At 38.4% G+C, this 23,271-nt stretch overlaps 4 protein-coding genes across 11 annotated transcripts; 1 reads left to right on the plus strand and 3 right to left on the minus strand.

Moving 5' to 3' along the window:
- Positions 1 to 154: 154 nt before the first annotated feature.
- Positions 155 to 4,239, minus strand: klhl10 (kelch-like protein 10). The gene is made up of 8 exons (XM_069120191.1): positions 3,841 to 4,239; positions 3,450 to 3,765; positions 2,678 to 3,130; positions 2,396 to 2,565; positions 2,088 to 2,257; positions 1,851 to 2,009; positions 1,569 to 1,773; positions 155 to 1,157 (listed from the first exon to the last, which is right to left on the minus strand). Exons 1-8 carry the CDS (start codon positions 4,065 to 4,067, stop codon positions 881 to 883), a joined length of 1,977 nt encoding a protein of 658 aa, XP_068976292.1. The 5' UTR covers positions 4,068 to 4,239; the 3' UTR covers positions 155 to 880.
- Positions 4,240 to 5,377: 1,138 nt separating this feature from the next.
- On the minus strand, positions 5,378 to 8,700 carry LOC138183678 (mitochondrial basic amino acids transporter). 4 transcript variants are annotated; one of them, XM_069120984.1, is made up of 4 exons: positions 7,906 to 8,699; positions 7,449 to 7,682; positions 6,732 to 6,859; positions 5,378 to 6,502 (listed from the first exon to the last, which is right to left on the minus strand). In XM_069120984.1, the coding sequence occupies exons 2-4, from the start codon at positions 7,480 to 7,482 to the stop codon at positions 5,486 to 5,488; spliced, it is 1,179 nt and encodes a 392-aa protein (XP_068977085.1). In that variant the 5' UTR covers positions 7,483 to 7,682; positions 7,906 to 8,699; the 3' UTR covers positions 5,378 to 5,485. The 4 variants fall into 4 exon arrangements, with proteins under 4 accessions (XP_068977085.1, XP_068977086.1, XP_068977087.1 ...); XM_069120985.1 differs by lacking the exon at positions 7,449 to 7,682 and having other exon boundaries at positions 7,906 to 8,700; XM_069120986.1 differs by lacking the exon at positions 7,449 to 7,682 and having other exon boundaries at positions 6,640 to 6,859; positions 7,906 to 8,700.
- A 284-nt stretch (positions 8,701 to 8,984) lies between these two features.
- Positions 8,985 to 14,820, plus strand: Hn (phenylalanine hydroxylase). Of its 3 annotated transcripts, XM_069120981.1 has the most exons (9): positions 9,040 to 9,057; positions 9,132 to 9,309; positions 12,032 to 12,160; positions 12,282 to 12,436; positions 12,612 to 12,794; positions 12,863 to 13,059; positions 13,247 to 13,509; positions 13,622 to 13,851; positions 14,249 to 14,820. In XM_069120981.1, the coding sequence occupies exons 2-9, from the start codon at positions 9,235 to 9,237 to the stop codon at positions 14,409 to 14,411; spliced, it is 1,395 nt and encodes a 464-aa protein (XP_068977082.1). In that variant the 5' UTR covers positions 9,040 to 9,057; positions 9,132 to 9,234; the 3' UTR covers positions 14,412 to 14,820. The 3 variants fall into 3 exon arrangements, with proteins under 3 accessions (XP_068977081.1, XP_068977082.1, XP_068977084.1); XM_069120980.1 differs by having other exon boundaries at positions 8,985 to 9,309; XM_069120983.1 differs by lacking the exons at positions 9,040 to 9,057; positions 9,132 to 9,309 and adding an exon at positions 11,292 to 11,529.
- A 977-nt stretch (positions 14,821 to 15,797) lies between these two features.
- On the minus strand, positions 15,798 to 21,856 carry Clk (circadian locomoter output cycles kaput protein Clock). Of its 3 annotated transcripts, none has more exons than XM_069120978.1 (12): positions 21,164 to 21,856; positions 19,618 to 19,674; positions 19,385 to 19,533; positions 19,175 to 19,260; positions 18,688 to 18,892; positions 18,498 to 18,593; positions 18,308 to 18,383; positions 17,876 to 18,114; positions 17,564 to 17,802; positions 17,006 to 17,446; positions 16,706 to 16,879; positions 15,798 to 16,546 (listed from the first exon to the last, which is right to left on the minus strand). In XM_069120978.1, the coding sequence occupies exons 1-12, from the start codon at positions 21,202 to 21,204 to the stop codon at positions 16,124 to 16,126; spliced, it is 2,226 nt and encodes a 741-aa protein (XP_068977079.1). In that variant the 5' UTR covers positions 21,205 to 21,856; the 3' UTR covers positions 15,798 to 16,123. The 3 variants fall into 3 exon arrangements, with proteins under 3 accessions (XP_068977079.1, XP_068977078.1, XP_068977080.1); XM_069120977.1 differs by having other exon boundaries at positions 19,175 to 19,266; positions 21,164 to 21,852; XM_069120979.1 differs by having other exon boundaries at positions 19,175 to 19,266; positions 19,618 to 19,662; positions 21,164 to 21,850.
- Between the last annotated feature and the right edge of the window lie 1,415 nt (positions 21,857 to 23,271).

Genomic DNA, 23,271 nt, shown 5'->3' on the forward strand with positions numbered 1-23,271 from the left:
AATATTGAACAACAGGTATCTAATATTGTAACAGACGTAAGTGCTTACTTAATTTTTTGAAACCAGTTCTTCGATCAATATGAACAATTTTTCAAAAGCACAGAAACATCGATACAAAGTAAAAGCTGCATAATTTGCTTGTTAATGTCTTTTTATTGATCGTTGTAAAGTTCCATTTCAGCAGTTTTAGTCGATATTCTTCATCGACTTTAAAAATATATATCGTAGATCGTGCCTTTCTCTTTATTAGAATTGGCTTTCTCACGCACACATATAATTCGTTTGTATGTATACAATCGTTCAATAAACTTGGTAAAAAAATTGCATCACAAAAACAGGCAATAAAAATATGTCTTGTATAAAAATAAAACACATGTCGGTTAACAAACTCCGGTAAACACGAATCTGAAAATATTATCCTGTTTTAACAGGCATGCCATCGATTCTAAAATTCCATTTCAAAAAGCTATCTCTTTTCTAATCGTTAACAACAGGATATTTTACGCTATATAAATCTTTCATAATCGTTACATTTTCTCGTCTTTAGGATCTTTAGGATCACGTTTAAGATTTACTCTAGCAGCCGAAATTTGCAAGGAGACTACGATTATATTAAAAGAGGCATTTCGAAATCGAAAAAAATGAGATTGTTTCATCTTCGATATTTGCCAGCATTACTCTCAACAAATTGAAGATATGAAATCTGTAAAACGTTCTCTTGTTAATACGGATGCCGTCAATCGCGTTAGCATTTTCTTCCAACATAATCGTAGGCTAATTAAATCGTTTTGAACATCGTTGTTCTATTACTTCAATCATCGTCCGTCCGACTGACCGTAAAACCTATAAGTCCTATAAATATTTCCTTAAATCTTTATCGTTAATTTTGTCGATTCTCGTTGCTGGAACTAGCATTTTGAGGCATCGGTGGTGGTGTGGGTATCTCGTTATTGAAAGAATTTTCGCTATTTTGCTGGATTTGATCTTGTTGAGGTTGATGTTGACTGCGGTGAACTTCCAATGCTAACAGTTTCTGTCGTTTCTCCTCCATCAAACGTTCACGGTGTTTATGAATGTAGTCGTTTACGTTTGGTAAACCCATGATTACGCAGGCTGATAACGCCGAACGATATACGTTCATGTCTGTTGCTTCGTACCTGTAGGAAGCGATCGAATCAAAGTGGAACGAAGCAGACTCTTAATACATAGTATGAAAATTCCGAATTTCTAATGATAGAAATTTGTAACGATAGAAAGTAAAGAGGGCATAACGAGCGTAACATCATCGTCGCTATTTTCACGCGATTTTCTGCCTCTCATTTTCTCGAGAAAGAATCTATGACGGCACTTTTTAAAGGTTCGCCACTTTCGAAGAAGCAGCGATCGATTCCGAGGTATGCATTCGCGCGTGAATAAAATAAAATATCTTCTTTTTAAACGCGCGTCAAGAGCAATAATTTGTGTTCAGAATTCTTTTATACAGATCATGGTGGCAAATCCGTTCAACGCAAATATACGAAGCGAAAAGAAAGAAGATTAGAACGATTTAAAAGAATTTTCGTACTCACCATTCGTTCGTTTTTTCGTCGTAACACTCGACGTGATATATCGTGGTAACACCGTTGAAGCCACCAATGGCAAAAATCATGTCGTCGATCACTTCGATCGCGAAATTACTACGCGAATTGTACATATCAGGGATCGGGCTCCAAATATCCGTCGCAGGATTGTATTTCTCTCCACTGCACATTCTTGATATTCCATTGAAACCCCCTAGAAAAATGAATTGCCATTCAATGGGTAAGAAATGCGCAAAAAAGAATTCTTTCGATAAGGATTTGAATAATTACCAATAACGTATACGTTGTTGTGATAAGCTATACAGGACACTCCACTCCTACGCGATCTCATCGGAGCTATCATAGTCCACTGATTGGTTTCTGGATCGTACACCTCGGCCGAATTTAAACATTCGTGGCCATTGAAACCGCCCGTGATGTAAATTTTGTCTATATTAGGCGAAAGTTAGTATCTGATTAGCTATGTATCTATAGGGCAGAAAGAAAGCGATTAAGATGGAATCGTACCATTCAAAGTAGTTGCACTGGCATCCGATCTTTGACAATTCATGGGTGCTATCAAGGACCATTGGTTCGTCTTATAGTTGTAACGTTCCGCGGTGCTTTGTCGATAATATCCGTCGTATCCTCCCATCGCGTAAATTAGATCGTTGAGTACGGCAACGCTAACGTAACACCTAAGATTTCAGATAATTTGTTCGAGAAGATATTCATCGTGTGGAAATTTTTGACAAAATTTCACGATCGAACACATCCATTAGAAGGGAATCGAACGTTTTATATATAGTTTAGTTTTGAAATTCGATCTTTGTAACCTTCTAGCGTTCATCGGAGCGACTTCTCTCCATATTTTAGTGACAGCGTTGAAGCAACGACAACTGTTGAAATAGTCTGCACCGTCGAAACCACCGATCACGTAAATATTAAAACCGACCACCGCAGTTCCATGATACGCACGAGGTCCGATCGGATCTACTTCTTCCACCTTTATTTTTTCATCATTTTACATAGTTACGATTATTTCCTCGTTAAACGCGAAACGACTTAACAACTATTATTTAAAAGCGTAATCTACTTCAACTTAATGAAATATCTACCTTGACCCATCGATCCGCTCTGGTATCGTAGGTTTCTATGAAATTTGTAGGACTTCTGCCACTCCATCCACCTATAGCGAACAGTATTTCATGGGGAACTCTCGGTCGCGCTATTTTCGGCGTCGGTACCTCTCCATCCTTTTGTGTAATAATCTCCAAATCGTACAAGAATTTCAAGGTTTCGATGATGATGGGTCGACAGGCTTCGTTTCCAGTGACATACGGATGGTCTTTAACATTTTCGAGAAAAAATTGCGTATCCAAAAGGCCAAGGCGAATATTCTTCATCAGATCGACGATAAATTCTTTTCGAGATCGAGGATCGTAGTCGATCCACTTCAATACCAGTTCCCAAACCGTGTCCTCGCTCTTAACATTGAGTTCGTCGGCTCCGATCAGAGCGGTTAGCTCTTCGATCGGTAAGTCGAGAATTTCCTCGCTTCGTTGAGCTACCTGCATCGAATCGAACCGTCGGTGTGATTGTTTGTTACGCCGAGTTCGCGGACAATAAGAAAAGGCGGAAAAATCGATCAAGTATAAAATACTAATTTTATTATGTCACCGACGACGTTCAATTTTGATACGACTCACCAGTAACGTCGCTACACTTTTTTCCTTTAGAACGAAATGTTTCATTTCCCAAGAGAAAGATCGCAGACATTTGTCAATTTATCGAAAGGAAAAAGAAATGGGCCGCGTGAACGTTATGAAAGTTAAAAGCGTTATCAAGCGCTATGGAAGAATCTTAACAAAGTAACGAAAGCGTAATGACCTGTACAAAATGTCTCATAACGTAACGATACGCGCTGTTTTCCAATCCTTTGCAGAAATGTTCCCTCGCGAACCTCATGATGCTGATGCAATTCTCCGGCGCTAGATTTTGTTTGAGATACTCGCAACAGAAATCGAGAACGCCGAGAATATTTAGGTAATCGGCGGTGACCAGCAGTTGACACACGTTCTCGTTATTTACGTTGATGGAACGCAAGTACGCGTACTCGAGAAGCAGATTCATCATATTGCTACTGACACCAGGCAGAAGCACGTCGGTTTTCTCGCGCGAGTGCAACGTGGTTGTGAATAAAGTTCTAGAAATGATCGATACGATGTTAAAAAATACATAATACGTAATACGGTGGCATATTATGTGCAATTATATAGACCTAAAATACGGACTGCAAGCTGACAAAATGGCGCGGTGAATCGGAAACACGCCTCCATCTTCGAGCCTTAAGACCGCGTCGCAGAGAAGGTTGTTTTGTCGGAAGTCGTAAAGCGATTGCATCGCTTGCGTGCTCATACATCGGCCACCGCTTTCGGCGATCAGTCGTTGTGTGTTGGTTTCGTGCAAATCGATATCCCTGCTGTTGTCGTTCGAGTCTACATCCATATCAAATTTCCTCAAAATTCCGCCACGAATCTGTTCGAGGATCCGCGACGACAAAGGTGGAGAAACACTTTATCCAGTTCCGACGATCGTGCGACGCTTGAAAATTTTCTAATCGTATCTTTTATTTTAACGATTAACGATTTCCATCGTTGAATACTTTTCGTATTTCTTTTTAAATAGTAGAGCTATTGATACAGAAGTAAGTAGGTAATTAACGAAAATGAAAAGTAATTTACTGAGATGAATGTTTGATCCATTCGTTCGTTTGTTACGAATCGTCTAAAATAGTCGTTGATCGTATAATCGAATTAGTTTCTTTATCGATTAACTAACGAATAATCATGATCATACCTGTGAAACGAAGAATACCGATGACTTGGTTAATTTTCAAATCGTCCAAGAGGTTAGAGTTTCCAGTGCTTGGCAATGATTTTTATCGATTAGACGGTGCAATTTTTACGATTTTTACTCTTCGAAACTCGATCGAGCAAATACTATCGATCGTAATCGTCGGTTGAGTTACGATTCGGTAGCGATTGTAGTGGAAAATGTCTTTGACTGATACTTGTACGCGTTGCAATTTCGTATGTGTCAAAAATGATTCTGACACGTGGACGGACGGACTCGAAGACCAGAAATTGTACGATGAAGATTTAAAAAAAAGAAGGGAAACGATGCGGAGTGGAGCGGAGGAGATGGGTGGCAGACAGATACAAACTATTTTGTGTGATTTTAAAAGAGAGTAAATGTCGCCTCTGGCTGTGACATAGGTCTTACATGTCCGCCGTTCAGTCTAGGACTGTCTTCTAACAAATGAGCACTTTGATGGCAAGATTCAAGATAGTTATATTATAGTAGGAAGATCGGGCTTGTAAACCGGCTTTTAATTAATTTATGGAAATAGTTAGCGCGCGATTTCGATAAATGCGCGACAACCGAGGAAATAATCTACGAATATGGAAAAGAGATATTTGACGAAATATGTAAGACGGAGATATGTAATAGCGGGAATTTAGTCGTAGGTTGATGCTTTTTGGAATTTGATACGTATATGGTATATCAAAGATAATGTCACGTTGAAATCCATTAAACGCGATAAGGTTAACGTTCACGGAGCAGTTCGAAGCTCTTTATTTCGAGGAAAATTATTTGAGAAACAATAACAACAGCGACATCGACAACAACAACAACAATAACAACAACAACGACGACGACGAAGACGACGACGACGACGACGACGACGACGACGACAACAAACAAAATCATAACACGAATATAAAAATAAAATAAATTCTCGAGAGTCACTCGAATTACGTCACATATCACCTCGTTAACGATATATTTTCATCGGTACTTTCGTCAGTTTTGTTTAGAAAACTAGTACATCTCTAAGATTTCCGAAACTCAGAAAATCGTGTTTAGCGTCTTACAGTCCTGTCCACTTTCTTCTCGACAAGTTCTTTCGAATTTTCGACATCCTCCTTGGATGTCGTCGGTTTCTCATCCTCTTCTCTGCCAAATTTATCTCCTCGAGTTTGTTCTCCGTACTTGACCCCTTCCTTTGTCCATTTCTCGTTATCCTTGTACTGGACGGACCACTCTAGCTTCAACTCGTCGGTGGACGTCATCGACAACGTGGAATATGGTAATCCACGAGTCACCATTCTTCTGGACACGCTGGTTAAAAAATTGTTCCACTGTTCCAAGAAGGGTTCGCGCATATCCAGACTCTCGCCGATCGATTCCATCGATATCTGTTTTTCTTCTTTCTTTGTGTCTACGTCCTCTCGACCCAACAGTCGGAAAGTCCACGTGACTGCGGTGAATGTCACGGCATTTGTTGGAAACGCCCTGACGATGGTCGAGCTGAGTCCCCTGTACAGGCAAGAGTATCCTTCCGTTTTCACCGACTGTCTCAGACAATCGATCAATCCGGCGTAACGATTTCCATCTGCTTGAATTCGGGATTTGATCACGTCCAGAGGATAAGAGATCACCCAAGATGCAGTGCCAGCCAGTCCTCCGGCTAACAACATGCGTGGCGTTGAAACAGGAACGTTATCCGGCATTTTGGTCAAAGCTTCGTACACGAGGAAGTAGATACCGAAACTTGGAGCTTCTCTGAGTAACGTGACGTTCAAGCCTTTGAACACGCCGCGGTATCCTTCGTGCGTGTACGCGTGTTTGAGACATTGCAGCGGACTTGAGAATCGAGCGGCGGAGGCTTGCAGTTGCATACGTGTTTTTGCTAGTTCAATGGGACTGCAAATGGGACTTTGAACAATCCCTGCTAAGGCACCAGCGGCGAAGTAGGAGGTCAACGAGGCAGGATCGGGTATGTATTTTTGGGTTTGACCGTAGACGCCAAAGATCACGGCGTTCACCAATGCCACGCCTGCCAGCGGAGACGACATACCCCGGTAAAGTCCTGCTACCTAGAACAATTAGTCGTATCGATTGAAACTGGAAGATCGTATTAAAATTTGATGATCGATCGATTTATGATACGACGAGAATTAATTCCAATCGTATCTTAACAGTAGCCAATAGCTGTTAACAGTTTTTACTTCACTTTATGTTATTAAAAAATATTCGTCTCTGACTATTCTTGCGATCAGTGCTATCCTTCGATCGTTAGTTTCTTGATTTGTGTGTATAAAATACCGATTCTTTTGCGAGTAACGTCCGAAAGCAATGCCAGTTGCCTTTGTACTTCGGGTTGCGATAGTCTTGCGTTTGCATGTGCACTTTGATCGTGTCCAAAGGATATCCCACCACAATACCGGCGCACCCTCAAACAAATTATTTCACACTTTTATTTCTCCTGCAACATCTTATTCTATGGTTATTGTATAGATTATTTGGCGGAACGAAGATATTTTAATCGTGAAAGAAATGGAGGAAAAATAAAAATTCAATCACATACGTTACATTTTCTTCTGCGCAAAGCTAACAAATTATCAATGAAAGCAATCGTAACGATCGTTTTTACGACGAGAATTACAATCGTTTGACACGTTGTACATCGAAGACCGTAGATTTTGTTATCCTCTAGTGGCATTATTTTTATAATTTTATAGTCGCTCGTAAATATTAATTTTATTCTAAAGATTTGCATCTTTTTGCAAGATTCGTTGTATACGCTTAACGTTATTCAACGATGACATCGCGTATAAGGAAAGAAATTCCTTTTGCACGCGATTTCTACTCAAAAGTCTAGAAACGTGTTGTTAAATGTGATAATTCGGGACGTGAAAGTCTCCAGTCTCTTACAAAAAATTTATTCGTCGAAACAAGAATGAGATTGGCATATAAAAATTTGGAGATTGTAGCAGTATTAAGAAAAAATGCAAATGAAATTGAACGAAGCGAATTATCTACCTCCCACGCATCCGGCGAAAAAGTCCAGGGCCATTCTCGTCTATTGCTTATCTCTACCCGTTTCTTCCACCCGTAAGGTGATCGTGAATTCTGCACGTTGTTATTTTCGTAAAATCTTTCCGTTACGTTTGTTAAGGAAGCATGGACGCAAACACAAATCGCAAATCGGCTCGTTCTCGCTAGTGGATAAGTGGAATCCATGTAAGATTGATCACAGTTTTGTCGTACTCGTGCCTGCAACGTGAATTTCGATTAAAATTCTCCCGCAACTTATAAATAAATATACAATTTCGGTGGAGAACAATCTTCTTTGAACAAATTTCCTGCCACGAAATCAAATTCTTTTAGATAACAACGAACGTGTAAATTTAATCGGAAAGAATTCTTTCGAGCGACGAAACGAGAAGAAACGCGGACAAACGGGATTTCCATAATGACAAAGCCAATATCCACTTACCGAGTAGTAAAGCATCGCTACATCTCAAGTGGGCCGAACTAACGTACGTGTTGATTCGTTCTCTATAGCGTTGTGATTCACTTAATTGGAAATTCGTTTCTTTTTAATTAGAAATCTTTGGAGAGAAGACAAGTTTCTTCCATGCTCTTGCGATCGAACACAATTTTTCACAGATACTAAACGTTTCAACGAGTTTCTTGCCTTTCTTGGAGCAAAGATCATACTCGAATTATCATCATTTTGTTGCTCTACCAATATTAAAATCTTCGCTATATTACGACAGGGTTAATAACTCTCGCGCATCCCCACGTGACTTATTATCTCTAAGACACAGTATGAGGGTCAAGCGTTGATAACAGCACGTCCAATCAAATTATTTGGGCGTTCGTTGGCGTTTATTGGCGTTCATATTTGGTAAACAGTTACTCGGGCTCGATTACATTGCCGCGATTTGATTAATTATTAATCGTATTAAGAATGGACGAACGATGTTAAACAGCGGTAGAAGCTTCAAGGAGAACTATTTGCTTCGGAAAATTTTTCATTTTATCGTATTTTCCGATTTCGCTTAATAACGATATATTTGTGAGCGACCTTATCGTAAATTTTGTGCAACGTAACTGGTTAATTTTAGACTATTTTTTCTACGAAATTGTGATTCCATTGGTAAATTTTAATGAATGGGAGAATGTAACTTTCTCTGCTACACGTAGTCTCGATGATATCTACTGCGCGATATATCGCGCATTTTAAAGTCGATGGAAACGAATGGCCGAGTGTTCATCTTGTATGTATTGCAACGACAAATTGCTGATCATTACGAATCATTTTTATGCGACTAGAAAGATCACGCTCCCAACTTATCATCTTTTTGCGTCTTTTATTCTCTTGATATTACAATAAAATTATAATAAATGTTTTACTTTAATTTTAGGCTATGTTACACGTACATTTTTGCACGTTTACATTTTCTATAGATTCACGAACATCCTCGGGCTATCGATATCGTGAAAAGTAGGCTCTACGTGAAAATCATTATGTGACAAAATATAGCGATATTAAATCACTCACAGACATTACTCGAGACGTTTCAACCTGTTCAACCAAGACATCGTGTGTTTTGATCGTTTAAAATTCACCTTTGTTATATTGGTATTTATTCGCTGCTTTATTCTCATAGACGAATATTTCATATGTAAACCTGTAGCGGCATCTCATTAAAACAGACCAGCTCGACGAGACACGAACCAGTCCTATCAAGACGCTCGTCTCGGGAAAATCGTGACACTATTTTAATTCTTCTCGCAGTTCCATACCGTCGATCGTGACATGTACGCGAAAGCTGTTGCAAAATCTCGACCGATGTCTCGAAATGACACGTCCGATTCTTCGATCCTTGACAAGGTAAGGGAAAATTTACGAAAAGATAACATCGAGAACAGAATGAAAATCTTAGTTTTGACATATCGTAAGGAAGTAAATGAATTAGCACGATAACGAAGTACATAATCGTTTTATTCTGTGTATCGTCAGCTTTCTTCTTAAAAGACGAATTTTCTTCGGAATTTCTCCAACGTCGTTGAAACGTAAACTGAAATGAAACGGAGAAACTTCGGTAAGAAATTAATTGTCACTACGTATACATCGTGAGTGATAATATCGTGATTTTAGTTCTTATCGATAGCAATTTAATAATATATTTTCACAATGTTCTGTTAATACGGTGAAATATTTAACAAGGCATTTTTTGTCACATTCAAGAAATTCCCAACCTTCGATTACAATCGCGTAATTATTTCTTGTCGAGATTTTTAATTATGCGATTATCACAATGCACTCGAGACCAGTTTCGCTCTAAATTGCGTTTTACGTTCACGGCCAATTCAGAAAACCCGTTTGCGCGAGCAAGAAAGGAAAACGCTGATACAGTTTCTGAAGTACGATTCAAATAAATCGCAAGAGAACTTGTACGTTAATTATCACTCATGTTTATACGCATTGCATCGTTATTACACTACTACCTGTATCGTCATTATGGTAATATTCATAATAATATTTATTTTCTTAAGAACAGCTAAATGTTTATAAGCCTCCCTCTTTGTAATTTAAGCTTGATCTAACGTGAATCTAAACATTTGCATAAACATGCAATCATTATGTAACTGAACTATACATCATAGAAACCTTGAAGCAGCTATTATATATGTATATCAGTATATCGTGAATTATAATGCACGAATGCACGTATTTTATTTGTCACGAGGCTTGATCCAGAGTAAAAAAATAAGTTCGTAATTTGTTTTCATTTACATGTCAATTTACATATATCGTTGAACGATTTTCACTAATTATGCAATGTCGATTATAATCCTGCTATGTAAATAATGATTCACTTTACAACACGGCGATAAAATATTTATTACGTATATATATATATATATATATATATATATATATATATATATATATATATGTCAGCGAGAGAAGGAGTTTGCACGCTTTTTACACAAGTTCTTTTCCAGTAAATTTTTCTTCTAACAAGTAGATTATATAATTATTAACAAGTACAATTATTATATAATTAATTATATATAATTAATTTAATTATATATAATTATATATAATATAATTTAATTATAATTAATATTAAATAAATAATATGTGCTGGCATGCACAAATCATCGATTTATAATCGGACATTTCCCAAAGCTCTGAGAAGTTAATCATATGTGAGCATCAGATTATATATAATTCCGTTAATAACATGCTTGATTAATAGTACAGTAATTTGTATATACAACTACTTACCTCGTACATTCTCGCTCAAATTTGATTATCGATCTTTAAACGTTTCGAAAAATACACGATACGCTTTTACGGAAAAACGAAGTTGTCGAAGTCGAATCGCTCGTTCCAAAGTATTCTTTACGAAACGAACTCTCCGATTTGTTCAAGAGAAATCAGAATGGCGAAAAATTACGCCATTTACTTTCACTTCTTCTTCTTCTCCTTTGATTTTATCATAAAGTAACGAAAATAATTTCCTCCATCGTCTACCAAAGTCAGACGCTTGCAAGGAACACACGTATTGCATGTTTCCTCGATCACGAAGCGATCAACAGTGATGACTGTCGACGACTTTGCATCGCATTCTCTGCATTGTTTGTCGAGCAAAAAGTTTCGTCCAGTGAAATCAGCCTTGACATCTAGCAATCCTTCGTCATGGTCAGCATGATGCAAAAATAACGAAAAATTGCACTGAAATAGGTTGTATTCTTTTCATCAGCCAATTTTCCTAGAAAATTTAATCGATTATCACGAATTTCGTTCTTCCTGACAATGCAACGAGTCCAAAGTCAAGGAACGAGCTATCGGGAAAATTACAAAGCCTATTTCTTTCTCGTAAAATGCCCAAGATGGTTTGAGAAATCAGGAACGATAGTTAGAAAAGGAGGGGGAAGGGGAAATTGTCGGTGAATGTATAAGTACCTGTGACGGATTAATGGAGCGTAGTTTCTGCAAACGTGTCTCAGGACGATAAGTCGTAACATGGTTTACGAGGAAAAAACTTTACCTCCGTTCACCTGCAAGAATCACTCTCAACTCTTGCTAGCGATGCACGATGTAAGGACTAACACTTTTGCATAAGGATTCTTTAATTTAGAAGTTTCCTTTCTTTTCTTTTCTCTTTCTTTTCTTTTTTTTTTTTTTTTTTTTGCGAAACGTTTTTCCCGATCTTTTTAATCTCATTACACCGGTATACGACTTTTATTTTTACAGCTATGCTTCGTAGATTATTTGTACTTGGAACAATCGAATTTGCTCGATGTGACTTAGAAAATATTTTCAGTATTAAATTTGACGACTAATATGGTTATAACATATCCTTTTTTCAATATACCTTTTTCCATATTACGTACCTATGGAAGAATTTGAAAACAAGTTCGGTTTATAATCGGCTCTTCTCGAAAATACATTTAGCCGATGAGATATCTTCATTAACATAAGTGTTAAACTTAGAATTGATATTTCGGGACAAGCAAATTCGTATGCAATCGCGTAAACATTCTGTAAAAAGATTTGCGATCGGACTACGTATATTTAACGATATTACTATTTTCAAAAGCCTACGCTGATACATGGGGGAAACTACATCAAAGAAGGTAAGGACTCGGCAAAGAGCACCTGCCTGATCTTTTCACCCAAGGAAGAGGACTCCGTCGGGGCGTTGAGCAAATATCTTAAACTTTTCGCTGTAAGTACCATCAATGTTATCCATTAGCGAGAAATATATCGAGTATTATCGTAGCGACAAAATTGAACGTAGAAATTACATTTTTTTTTCGCAATAATTTCAACTTTGATTTCATTCGCAGGAACATAAGGTTAATCTGTCGCATATAGAATCCAGAAGCTCCCTCCGTCGAACGAATATGTACGAGTTTATGGTGGAATGCGTGCCTGGCGGAGACCTTGGAACAGTGATTGAAAAACTGCGCCAACAATGCAGCTACTTCTCGATCATTTCTAGGTGAATGTTTAATAATGAAGAAGGATCTTTGAATATCTTTTTATACATAAAATAATCTTTATAAAATGATCTTACATATTTTGCGAATCATAAATATTTGAAAACTAACATTTTTCAGAATTCTTTCATTTTTAGGCGGATGTCGTTTAATTTTCAATGTTATTCATATTTATAGAAATCACAAAGATAACATGGGAACTGTACCATGGTTTCCAAGAAGAATCAGAGATCTGGACAAGTTTGCCAATCAAATTCTCTCGTATGGAGCAGAATTGGACAGCGATCATCCTGGATTCACGGATCCTGTTTATCGACAAAGGCGCAAATACTTTGCAGATTTGGCGTTCAATTACAAATAGTGAGTCCTATTACAGGAAATGAACAATATATATAGGCATTCGTAATACTATTCTTATATTTTCCTAGTGGTCAATCGATACCAAGGGTGGAGTATACCAAAGAAGAAATCGAAACGTGGGGTGTAGTTTTTAGAAACTTAACGAAACTTTATCCAAAGTATGCCTGCAAGGAACATAATCACGTGTTTCCTTTGCTGATCGAAAATTGTGGCTACAGAGAGGACAATATTCCACAATTGGAGGACATATCAAACTTTTTAAAAGGTATTAGTCGTTTCATTCAACCTAATAGATAATAGTAATATCTTTTGTTTCCAATTTTGGGATACTGAATTTCTACGATATTCGTGCAACAACATAAAACAACAGCAATGAGATTTGTGTATTTTCACCTGTCGTTATTATCAGCTGTTCGTCTTAATTTTTCCGATATTCTTAAATATCTGCATAGATTGCACCGGTTTCACTCTTCGACCTGTGGCTGGCCTTCTATCTTCGCGTGACTTCCTAGCTGGTCTGGCTTTCAGAGTATTTCACTGCACGCAGTACATTAGGCACGGTAGTAAACCATTGTACACGCCTGAACCTGACATTTGTCACGAAGTACTGGGTCACGTTCCCTTGTTCGCTGATCCGTCGTTCGCACAATTTTGTCAAGTCGTTGGCTTGGCGTCTCTCGGATCTCCTGACGAGTACATTGAAAAACTAGCTACGGTAATTTCGAAAGATCTCCTTTCATTCGCTATTTATTCATAGTTCTTCGTCTGATTATCCATTACGTAGACTATGTCGTAAACGAAAAGAGAACATGTAAAATTTGTTGCAGTGCTTCTGGTTTACGGTTGAGTACGGCCTGTGCCAGCAAAATGGCGAGCTAAAGGCGTACGGTGCTGGATTGCTTTCATCTTTCGGCGAACTCGAGTATTGTTTGAGCGGCAAACCGGAATTGCGTCCTTTCGAACCAGCAAAGACAGCGTTGCAAAAGTATCCGATAACCGAGTACCAGCCTGTCTATTACGTTGCCGAGAATTTCGAGGACGCCAAACAGAAAATGATGTAAAGTGGATCGATCTAAGTTTTTAGCATGCTTATCGTCTTATCGCGAGTGAAAGAAAGATTTTTATTTATTATGAAAACGTTTCATCTTCAGAGTTGCGTCAAATTTATCCTTAGCCAACGATGCACGCGATTTAAAAGTATGCATCCAATTATATAATCGCGCAACATAACGAATCGTGTAACTTTCATCTCTATTACGCCACGGAATTACGAGAATCTATAGTTTCTTGCCTCTTACTGCGTATAATGACTTTTAACTTATGAGATCAGCCATTCTAAACAGTAAATTGTTATAAATACAGTATAAGGGAGGGAGAATCGGTAGTTCTTCCTTTCACTCTCTTTTTATCGAATTATCGATCGAACGATTTTTCATTTCTATTTTTGTTCGCAGTAAATTCACAGAGAGTATACCGAGGAAGTTTGGAGTGAGATACGACCCGTACACCCAGAGCATTAGCATAATCGACAGCAAGCATCAAATCGAGGATCTTGTGCACAACGTAAATCAAGAAGTACAAATTTTGATGGACGCTTTAAGAAAATTGAGGCAATAGAATTTTCACATAATCTTATCGATTAACCACGTTACATATAGTAGGTATTTAACAATGCGAAACTGTTTATACGATGAAATAAAATAAAACAGCAAGAAGAGATGAAATACTTTCGGATTTAGTTCAATTCGAGGGAAATTGTTTTTCAACCTGAAATGAAAAAGAAACGATTAACGACTCGAAGACGAACGATATGACCACGATAATCTCGCTGTTTTTAGGAACCTTTATTTGCACGTTGAATATGAATATAATTCTCAAATTTTTATACCATAATTTACAATCATACGTGAGAAAAGTTATTGTCTTAATACGTAATAGCCTGCAGATACGTTTATCGGGATTCGGCTAATTCATCGGAATGTATATGAATCCTATGTTTCAATAAATATATGTATAATACGTATAATATGTATACATACATATGTATAATCCGTCTAACACGATCATGATCGTAAAATATATCGATTTCGATGCCATACACACGGGTATAATACACGTTGTTTCTCTATAGACACGTACATTTACAAATAGCTTATTATCGTGATACATTTACAACAAAATATATTATTGTACTTTCCTTTTTTCGCCTTCTTAACCATATATATACAAGGTAAATTTGTTGAAGTAGACGTCAGTGTTTTTCTAACAAGCGGTAGGTTCGTGAGAGAAATAGGACACGCGTTTTCTGTTTGTTTCTCTTTCGTCGTAAAATCTATCGTTTACAAAAAAAAAAAAAAAAAAAAAGACGCTGAGAATTCGTAACAAAAATACCTTGTATACATACATATGTAAATATACCCTGTTTTTTTTTTTTTAAATTCGGTTCTCTTTAGTTTCTATGTGGTCCGGTGAATAACAAAAATAATTCTCAAACTTTATCGTCCGAGATGCACATGCATTTTGAACACAAAGCGTTCGATCAGAGTTTCAAGTAATTTTACCTGTGTTTTGTACTTTTTTTAAATCAATCAAACAACTATCCTTTTGTTATTATCCGACTCAAAGAGTCAGTTCACGCATACGCTGCCACCGAGTGGATAAACTTTATACAGAATTTTTACACATATGTATATACGTCGTGGGAGATACAAAGTGGCCCCTTAAACTTCAAGGGATAAATGTCGACGATTCGGAGAATTATCTCGTGTCGATCGTAAATAAATAACGAAGGAGTTTTGCAGCGATTTTTTAGTATGGTACTTTCTACATAAATTGAACAGACAAATATAGACGATATGCAAGAGAATTTTGACACTCGAGAATGTGCCACAACGATAAAAAGTACCATAGCTCTGAACTCTTTACCTTTTCTTTAGCACAAAAAATCTCTTTTTGGTCGAATTTTTCTTCTTTTCAAAAAATTAACGCAAGTATGATCGAGAGGCTCGATCAAAGCAAACAGAAGTTTTCATCATCCGCGTTATAATTTGCGTTACAAACACGATGTCGCTTCTTACGCGGAATATCTTCTGTACATACATCTCACATTTGTATAAAAATACGAAATCCTTCGTGTCTCGTTCCTGCGCGAGACGCGAATAGAATTGCATGACGCGTTTCGATTCGCGACGATCGAAGCTACGTTCCTCGATATCCATTCCATCTTGGACGAATCCCCGATCAAATTTCTTTTCAACTTCAAATATCAGTTCCTTAACCGAAGAATTTCAACGAAGATCCCCGATAGAGAATCAAAGAAAGGGTCTTTTTCAATTTTGCGACGATCTCTGTTGTTGATTCGCGGATGGCTCTATCTCGTTATACAGTATATCCGCTTGATGTGGACACATTTGGAAAGGCACGAGATCCGGTGGGTTGCCATTTTGTCGCGTTGGCGCTTGCTGTTGAGACTGTTGCTGCTGATGTTGCAGCTGCTGGTGCTGTTGCTGTTGCGTTTGGATCATCGTACCTACGTTACCTTGCGCTGTAGTTGACATCGTTGGCACTGGACTGACCGTCAATGGATGAGAGAACAACTCTGTAGGCACGATTGGCACTGGAACGGTAATCGGTAAAGGAAGAACGTTTACTCCTTGAACGTTACTAGACGTTGGCAACTGAACGTTCGAATTGTTCGTATTGCACCTATTCATCTGTTGACACGTATTCGCAGTATTGTACGGCATGCCCGTCTAAAAAAATATTCGTGATTTACAAAACAAATGACGTGAATGTCATGATTTGATCCATCGATGTTGGCTTAGCGTAACATTTTATTCCCGATATTTCGATTTACTTGCATGAAAATATCTAATCGTAGAAAACATCAACGCGCTTATAAAAATACTTACATTGAGCAACGGCGATAAAATACCGTATCTAGCGATGAACAACTGTTCCGACACTCTTCGTAACTCTTCTTGCTGATGCACTATTAATTGTTGCAGTTCTTCGTGTTTCCGTTGCAGCTCGTCTTGAATTTGATTCTGTGCTGGTGTCATCACGATATCTTGCTGATGTAACATCTACAAATACGCAGATATTTATGCACGATACGCTGTATCCTCAGCAGCGTTTTAACGACAAACTGATTTCATAAAAATATATCGGCTGCGTTTCAATTTCGAACAACCTAATAATTGTTGCTTTACCTCGTGTGTTGGCAATGTGGATATAATTGGCGCGGTAGGAGTTACGAAGCCTGTGCTAACCACAGGTTGCAAATTAACAGTCGTGTACTGCGCTTGTTCCATAAAGTTGATGCAACTTTGATCAACCTCTAACAAAGATTGTTGTTGCGACTGTTGCTGTTGTTGCTGCTGCTGCTGCTGCTGCTGTTGCTGCTGCTGTTGTCTGTTATCGATTTGAGGCATTTGAGTTTTCGACGGCACAGAGCTATTCGCCGAGGCGCCTTTCGATCGCGAAACGTGCGTTATCTGCGAATGCGGCGAGCTTTGCATAGACGCCGACATCGACGAACTATCGGAGCTCTCCACGTGATGTCGTGGCCGTGTGTTCGATGCTATCGATTTCGACGTTTTCGACGATTTCGCTGGCCATTGTGTCGGAGGAACTGGACGAGACGTGGTCACCTGTAGGAAGATCGCGCACACGTTATTCTACAGAATGTCTGGAATAGTACAATCATGGAATTTAATAGCCATGACATTACGTTCAGGCACGTATAAAATTTACACAAGTAAATTCACCTGCTGTTCCACTGGCATCAGAACATCCTGACTCTGCTCCTTGTTAAAACTTTCCGACTCCTTACGCAATTCCTTGATCACATCGATGTAACTGACAACGTAATGCGTGCAGACGATAAATTCTGGCTTCGAATTCCACTGATTGTACGTGATATAAAATCTAGTTTGCAACCATATCCATTGTTGCCCCTTCGTGAGGAATCTGTAGTAACAGGAGGTTCCTTCACCCTTCTGCATCACTATCAATAAATTTCTCATAATTTCAAACTCATCGTTCTTTCGCGATATTTTCTGCCTTTATCGTATACATACGTGATTCGTGGCAAGTAACCACCTTGTCCAAGTCGTCCACGTGATAATAATCATATCCAGACGTGCCTAACACTTCGAACGGCAAATATCCGATAATAGGCGGCGCTCGATGATCCAGAAATAGGAATTTCCACTCGAGGCTATGTCGCGAAGTGAATTCCGATTTTGTGTTATCCATCACCGATAATTCGCGAATCAACTGTGGCGTCTGGAGGCGTCCTGTACCCACGAAAACTAATCTAAGAGAACACAAACGAGTTTATTGCGACGGTTCGATAGATCACATGTTTGTACGTGCTTTCCATCCGTGCAATTCTTTCATTCCAAATCTGTTGATAACGTATTAACTAGCGACAACGATATAGTTAAATCGAAAGCAACTAAACGTACACGGCTGTTTTACTTATGTCTTATCTTATTAAATGAAATTACTTCGTATCTATTCCAGTAGTATTGCTGAATTTCGTGTTCGGAAGCAAGTTATCCGCGTCTGTATCGACGTCAGAACCTGTAAGCAAATAGGTAAACGTAAATGTTTAGATATCTGTATATATATATATCGAAATGAAAGATAACGTTACATATATATATAACATTATTATATGTATATATAATTACGTACGAAAATATCCGACAAATTGCACAAGCTCGTATATTGGGTTTTCTTGAACATTTATGCCTCCTCTTTTGATATGACAGGAAAAAGATATTTTCTCCTCTGTAAATACGCATAACGATTTTAACACATTTACCGATGTACTATACTCGATGTCCTTTTTCTTCCAAAAAATGTATTTCTTAAAAAATAGTACCCTGTTTAATGTTTCGTTGGTCTTTTGTGATTGCAGGATTCAGAAGTACGTTGTAGAGAGGAGATTGATCCTCTTGATAAGTGATATCGTAGATCGTCGTGTTCTCCAGTTCGTTCGGAAGATACCCGAGAAGAGACGTGACGCTTTCAGACACATAATAAATGCGCCCGCTTGAAGAAAATACCATTATAAAACCGTCCAGAGCCTAAGAAACGTCGTTTGTGTTTTTATTGGTAAAATCTTTAGTCGGGTCATATCGATCGTGCCACTTTCAGTAACATCTTTATAAGCTTGAGTTCGTGGCGAAATCGAACGAAGATAGTATATTACAGAAGTTGTTCGTTCTTTTCTCTATGCGACAAATTACAACGATACAAGTTAAAGAGTTCGACGATCTCAACCTTATAACCAACAGCGACACTGTTTCATATCGATGACTATACACACGATAGAAGAATATGTACGTTTTATTACACAATAATCGTACCTCTAATATGAGATGCGTAAATTCTTCGTTGGACAAGAAGGACGGTTTCCAATCTTCTTGAATCTCGTGTACCCTCGATCTGACAGCTATTTCTACGGCATTTTCAAGCTCGAAATTAATAATATTCGCAATTAAACGTAATCATCGAAAGAAGAAGAGAGTAAGAGCGTAAGACGAGTTAAATTATTCGAATTATTAAACGATGTGTACCGTTGTGATTTTTTAAAAACAAAATGGTGGACTTCAGTACTGTGGATTTATCCATTTTCCTCGTATTCGAGCTGACCATGCTACCAAGTTCGTTCACGAGCATATTGAACTGATCTCTCCGTTTCTTTTCACTCAGATTTCGTGATTTTCTAAGGCGGTGAAAGATTCTACGGTTAGTTTGGCACCTTCGCAGGCGTTGCACGAAGCAATAACGTTTCTAATTGAACGCTTACCGTTTCGTGTCATCCTTCTCGTCAACGTCATCGTCCATCGTATCACTGGACAGGAAGCTCATGAATATATTAAGAAAAAATATTATAAATTTACGAAGCATCGGTGTTACCAACGTTGCTACCATTGTAACATTAGGATTATCGTCGGTATTGATATACCCGAACGTATTTTTACGATATAAATTTCTTTCTTATCGATTAAAAGAAGAAAGAGAAATAGGAAATATTATTTGCTCCTTCGATACTATGTATTTCGTTGAACGGACATTTAAATTCGAACGTAGAATTATCCGATGATTATGATATCGTAATTGTTTGATATTGCAGATTTAGAATTGAAGTTAGAAACGTAGAATATGTAGAATATAATAATCGTAAAATTAGATTATCAGCATCGGGTATCGAGAGGGGAAGAAGATAATTTGAAACGCATCTGCTTGTGATTTTCTCACTCGGCACAAGGATACTACACGTGCATTACAATAAAATCAATACCACGAACTGCTTATTGTGTAACAGGTTTGGCAATCGATATTGGTTAGAATAACGTTATTTCATGAGATTGCCGGACATCTAATACATCGTCAAACGTGTATCTCGCGAAATATTATTTACTTTCGTGTTAAATCGTTCAGTCGATATTTTAAAATTACTAATTCGTCTATAAATCGCAAAGAGAATTTACAAAGTATAATATAATAAAACAGAAACCACGTTTCTGACGCGGCATTATATCAACCAGGTAAATTAAATATTTAATAATTAAATATTTATTGTCAACGGCAAGACGTTAACAGAGGACAACGAAGTTACTATGAGTTCATATAGGAATGCATTATCGCGAAGACTAAATATCGAAATTAATAGGAAACGATGTATCAAACAATATATATATATATTCTAAGGAATCGAACAGAGAAGCTACAAAGTATAATTCCCTAAAAAAATTCGGAGCGATACAAAATAATAGTCATTGATCCGAGTGTAGGAATATCGGCGCGCGAGTGCATCGATCAGAACACGTTACGCGTCCCTGGCGATCAGACGTCTGCGAGCGATCGTCGGACGACCAACGCAACGTAGTGTACAGCACCAAGCTCAACCTTATCGATTGTATAAATCGCGGCATAATCGTTGATAATCAAGTTGCAGCATCGATCTACCGGTCGCGCGCTGCACGCCGTGTTAATCGTGCCACGATAACAACGGCGAAGACAACGAATCGTAAATATCGATTCGCGGTATCGATCGATGGAACGTTCAACGGAGCACAGTAGATCGTACCAGTTCTGACCAGACGCTCGCACCGCTCCTAACAATCAGCGAAATAAAAATCATCTGCGTTCAAATAAATGACAAACAATATCAACAGATCGGTGACTATCGAATTTCATCGTAATAGATCGACTGGGCTGACGTGCTTTTCTATCGTTCGTTAAATTTTCCAATTTTCATCGTCCACGTTTATCGAATTTTCAGACGGCCGATAAACAGTATCGTTGTTATTATTCGTTGAACGATGTGCTAATAGTCGCGTGTCACTTACTCGGATTGTCTGGAGGATCGCCCTCGTGAATAACTCGCCATGTAACTTGACGTATGTGCGCTGTCACGTCCGTGTATGCGTGTTGTCGCGGACACGCCGTCGATCAGTAGCCTCAGATCTTGCGATCCTCGTTCTCTCGAGGTTTCCCCTGTTGACGAGTATTCGTCGACCACGTAGAATTCACAAGCTCGGGGTGCCACTTCCGCGGCAAGCGCCGACACATTTTTCGAACGACACGCGCCAACAGACGGGTCACTGGTTAGCGCGCCAGCAAAATCCGTCGATGAAGCCTCTAACGATCGCTCGAGATAGCTTACGGTGCATGCACGTATGTACGTGCGACGCTTACGTACGACTTCGCAATGGAAGGTCTCTCGTTGCACCGTCTGAAGTTGTACGCGCTCAATTCTGCGGGGCTCTAATACCGAGAACACGGCTGCGAACTCACGATGGCAGAACGCATGCTCGGATTTGAAAAGAGAAATGGCAGTGACACTGCGTGCTTCATTCGCCAAATTCCACCGTCGCACGATTTTCTTCTCTAACGTTCGTAGAATCTCCCAATATTCTTTTCCGACGTTCGCTGAGTTTATAGATATGGTTTGCCAGTTTATAAATATACAGCGTACCTAGATTAGCTTAAATAGCTATTGCTTGGATTAATAGGAAGTTCAAACGATAAAAAACAAAAGCATAGTTTTATAGGCGAATACTATTCGATCCGACTGATCGATCGAAAGCTCGTTACAGACAGATACATTCTAGTGACGTAAAATTCTTTACCGACGCTCATCTAAGTATTCTTACGTAACGTTCTACGTTGCTGACACAATAACATTTCAAACTTTATGCATCGATATATATTTCTTGATCGAACGTTTTCATAGACAGCGATCGAAAATGTCTTTTGCTTATATCGATATTTCCGATACCCCTCTCCCTCCCACGTCATCGTGCTACCTCGACGATAAATTGAAAATTTACTTTAAATTACGATATAGATTTATTTACGATAACCATAAAACGATAGTCGCAACGGCAAACTTATTATTCCCCAATGTAGACAAATTTCCGCTTTGTTTCGAAATTTCCTTTATGATATTTAAACAACGTAAGAAAGGCTGCACCGTGTCTACCATCTACCATCGTATCTCCTTTCTCCAGCGTTTGTCTCACGATAGTACGTGCAACAGAGTATCGAATGGACCAGGGACGTTGATAAGCGTGTTAGATTGCGGCTAACTTCAAGCAAATTATCCGCCAACGTGATAATGGACGCTAAGCATTTTCCCATTGTGCGCAGACGCGTCTTGTCAATGCATCACCGCCTAGCGATGGAATCAAGTTTGACATGTTTTTACCAATCCAAGTCAGTTTTACTTTCAATTTATTTCTAACAAGCTCGTATCGCCAAAAAATAGTACTCGAACCTGTCGTATTAATATATATTATAGAAGGTAAGGTACTCGTAAAAATTCGAGATTACCTCGAGTTGATATTCAATTATACATCTATATCTGCGATTCTTATACGCAATTCGAAACTGTCCAGGATAAGTAAGAATCTATTTCAACATATTCTTTTCTCCAAGTATTCGCAGGGTATTTGGAAATTTACGATCGTATTCGATCGCATATTTGCCATATGCTCCATTCCATCGCTACCGTCGCCATGAAAACTCGCATACCAGATGAGCGGCATCGGTAGCGGCACGGAACGCTTCTTGTCCGCCAGTAAAATCATGCCTGATTGGTCAGACCGTGTTGCGCTATTTCCAACGTCGTGCCAATCATACGCAGTGACGTATGCGGTTCGTAAAATAACATGTTAGAACTTATCGAGAAATGCGATTAACGCGTCTATCTCATCAACGATACCAAAGAAGTTACATTCTCTTGGATGGAATTATAAATTCTGCGGAACTTAAACGAGATACCGAACGAAGGAGATTTTTTTTTTTATAAAATAGCACTATGTCATTTATTAACGCGACGTACGTATTATTTGTGTATTATGGACGTACGAACGTTTTTATTAAGTGGAAAATTAATGTTGTTTTATATTTCATTGAAAATTGTCAAGATCTTGATCGACATAATTTCCGAATA

Source organism: Bombus flavifrons, chromosome 9 (genome assembly GCF_040668555.2).
Source record: "Bombus flavifrons isolate JBK064 chromosome 9, iyBomFlav1_principal, whole genome shotgun sequence".
NCBI lineage: Eukaryota > Metazoa > Arthropoda > Insecta > Hymenoptera > Apidae > Bombus > Bombus flavifrons.